The 2,406-nt window shown below is 44.1% G+C and overlaps 1 protein-coding gene across 1 annotated transcript in view; it reads left to right on the plus strand.

Annotated features, from left to right (window-relative positions):
* The first annotated feature begins 1,117 nt into the window (after positions 1-1,117).
* The window catches only part of LOC103191823 (gamma-crystallin D), a 2,929-nt gene continuing 1,640 nt past the window's right edge, over positions 1,118-2,406 (plus strand). The window contains exons 1-3 of the mRNA XM_042782848.1: positions 1,118-1,126; positions 1,218-1,460; positions 1,531-1,544. Coding sequence (XP_042638782.1) covers positions 1,118-1,126; positions 1,218-1,460; positions 1,531-1,544 — 266 coding nt within the window. The remainder of the gene's footprint in view (positions 1,127-1,217; positions 1,461-1,530; positions 1,545-2,406) is intronic.

Below are 2,406 nucleotides of genomic sequence, written 5' to 3' on the forward strand. Positions count from 1 at the left end.
GGCTTCTCAGATTATTTGCTCAGCATACAGCCTGACTAAGTATGGTGAAAGGATATCACCTGGACACACATCTTTCTTGATTTTAAATTATGCAGTATTCCCTGGTTCTGTTTGAATAACTGCTTCTTGATCTTTGTACAGGGTCCACATGACCACAATTAAGTGTCCCAGAATTCCCATTCTTCTCAATGTTATGCATTATTTGTTATAATCCACAAAATCAAGTGCCTTTGTATAGTCAATAAAACACAAGTAAACATCTTTTTTGTATTCTCTGCCTTCAACTGAGATCGATCTGACATCAGCAATGACATTCCTTGTTCCACATCCTCTTATGAATCTGGTTTGAATTTCTGGCAGTTCTCTGTCAACATACTGTTGCAGACATTTCTCAATCGTCTTCAGCAAAATTTTACTTGTGCGTGGTATTAATGATAGTATTCAATAAACTCTGCATTCTGTTGGATCCCCTTTCTTTGTGTTGGAGTCTGCAAGTGGAAGATTGAGGATTCCAACGATTTTTTTTGGAGTAGGGTAAGGACACAATTTAATCCATAACACCTAGAAAACTTATTTTATGGTAGGCGCACCTGCGGGTCAATTCTAATGTCAGGTAATAACAGAGGTGGCACCATCCCACTTTAAACATCACATGGAGAAGGCAAGGCCATCCTGATGGCCCTTATTTTCACACTAAGAAAATGTTCTCTAACCTAAACTTCAGCCTTGGTCATTATGGCGAGTTGTTATTACATTATTCTGAAATCGAAAAAATAAGTAAAATATTTAGTTGTAATAGTTTACTTGATTAAGCCCCATTGTTCAATTCCAGTTTCCCAGATGGGCCTCGTTTAAACCCTGAGTGGCAACAAGCGACAATTTTGACCACAGTCATCAATTAGAAAGCTCTGGAGAGTCTAAGAGGGAGCATACAATAAAGGCCGACAGTCATTATATAGATAAAAAAGGGGAGAGAGAGAAAATCCCCCTACTCGTCCCCCCGCCCCCCACCGCGGGCCCCTTTTGTGTTGTTCTTGCCAATGCAGCAGCCGCCTGTTATATAGACCCACTGCGCTGCGGCCCATCACACTCAACTGCACCATCCACTCAACCAGCCATGGGGAAGGTGAGCCCAGCGGGAAGGCCCTGGGGAGGGTCCCCAGCAAACGGTTTCCGAGAGCCAGGCCTTTGAGCCCTTTCCTCCCTTTGTCTTGCAGATCACTTTCTACGAGGACCGGGGCTTCCAGGGTCGCTCATATGAATGCAGCAGCGACCACTCCAACCTGCAGCCCTACTTGAGCCGCTGCAACTCGGTGCGTGTGGACAGCGGCTGCTGGATGCTCTATGAGCAGCCCAACTACTCGGGTTGCCAGTACTTCCTGCGCCGCGGCGAGTACCCCGACTACCAGCAGTGGATGGGCTTCAACGACTCCATCCGCTCCTGCCGCCTCATTCCCTACGTAAGTACAGCTTCACCTGGTCTTCCTGTGCCGTGCAGTCAAATCAATGCTCAAGTTATGCATTCTACAGGGGACAGGAACCCTTCTTTCTCTGGCTTTTACTACATTATTCCCTTTCCTTTTTATTAGCATCTCTAGTGTTTCCTTCCATTGAAAAAGTATGTTTTATTTTACTTTGCTAAAATTGAATCCACCTCTACTGGGAATAAATAGTATATTAAGAATTAATAGTATATAAGAATTCAAAGTGTCAATGCCTCTGGTGATGAATAAGCAAGAGATTAACTCCTTTCCCATCAGGTGGGCTTACCCTGGTTACTTAGGCTATTTCTCAGTTCCATCATCTGTCAAATCCTAATAATGCAGAGTAGCTAATTCATAGGGTTGTGATGAGGATGACAGGAGAGAGAACCTGTCACATTATTTTGAACATCTAGGAGCTCAAGCCCTACCTTTTGATTAGGCAAAACAAGTAACTAACAGTGTGATTCTGAGAGTCCCTGCAATACCACGGTGTAAACCAGATAAAATCCCAACCAAAAACCAGAACTATTGCTGTCAAGTTTATTCTAACTCATGGCGACACCATGTGTTATGGAGTGGAACTGCTCTGTGGGGTTTTCTTGACTGTAATCTTTATGGAAACAGATTGCCAGGCCTTTTTTCCATACTGCCACTGAGTGGGTTCAAACTGCCAACCTTTTGGCTGACAGTCCAGCACAAATTGTTTGCACCACCAGGGACCCTAATAAGGCTTCATCAGCCCAGAATTCCACTGTTAGACATTCTCTTATTTGATTATGACCGAGTCCTATAGAAAATGCACTACTTTTTGTAAAACTGGAAACCCCTTTAGTGCCTTTAGGGGAGCCCTGGTGGCGTAGTGCCTAAGGCATTTGACTGCTAACCAGAAGGCTGGCGTTTCAAACCCACGCCTCAGAAGGAA

This window comes from Orycteropus afer, unplaced genomic scaffold, assembly GCF_000298275.1.
Source record: "Orycteropus afer afer isolate SDZICR_OR568_19922 unplaced genomic scaffold, OryAfe1.0 scaffold00002, whole genome shotgun sequence".
NCBI classification, from domain to species: Eukaryota; Metazoa; Chordata; class Mammalia; order Tubulidentata; family Orycteropodidae; genus Orycteropus; species Orycteropus afer.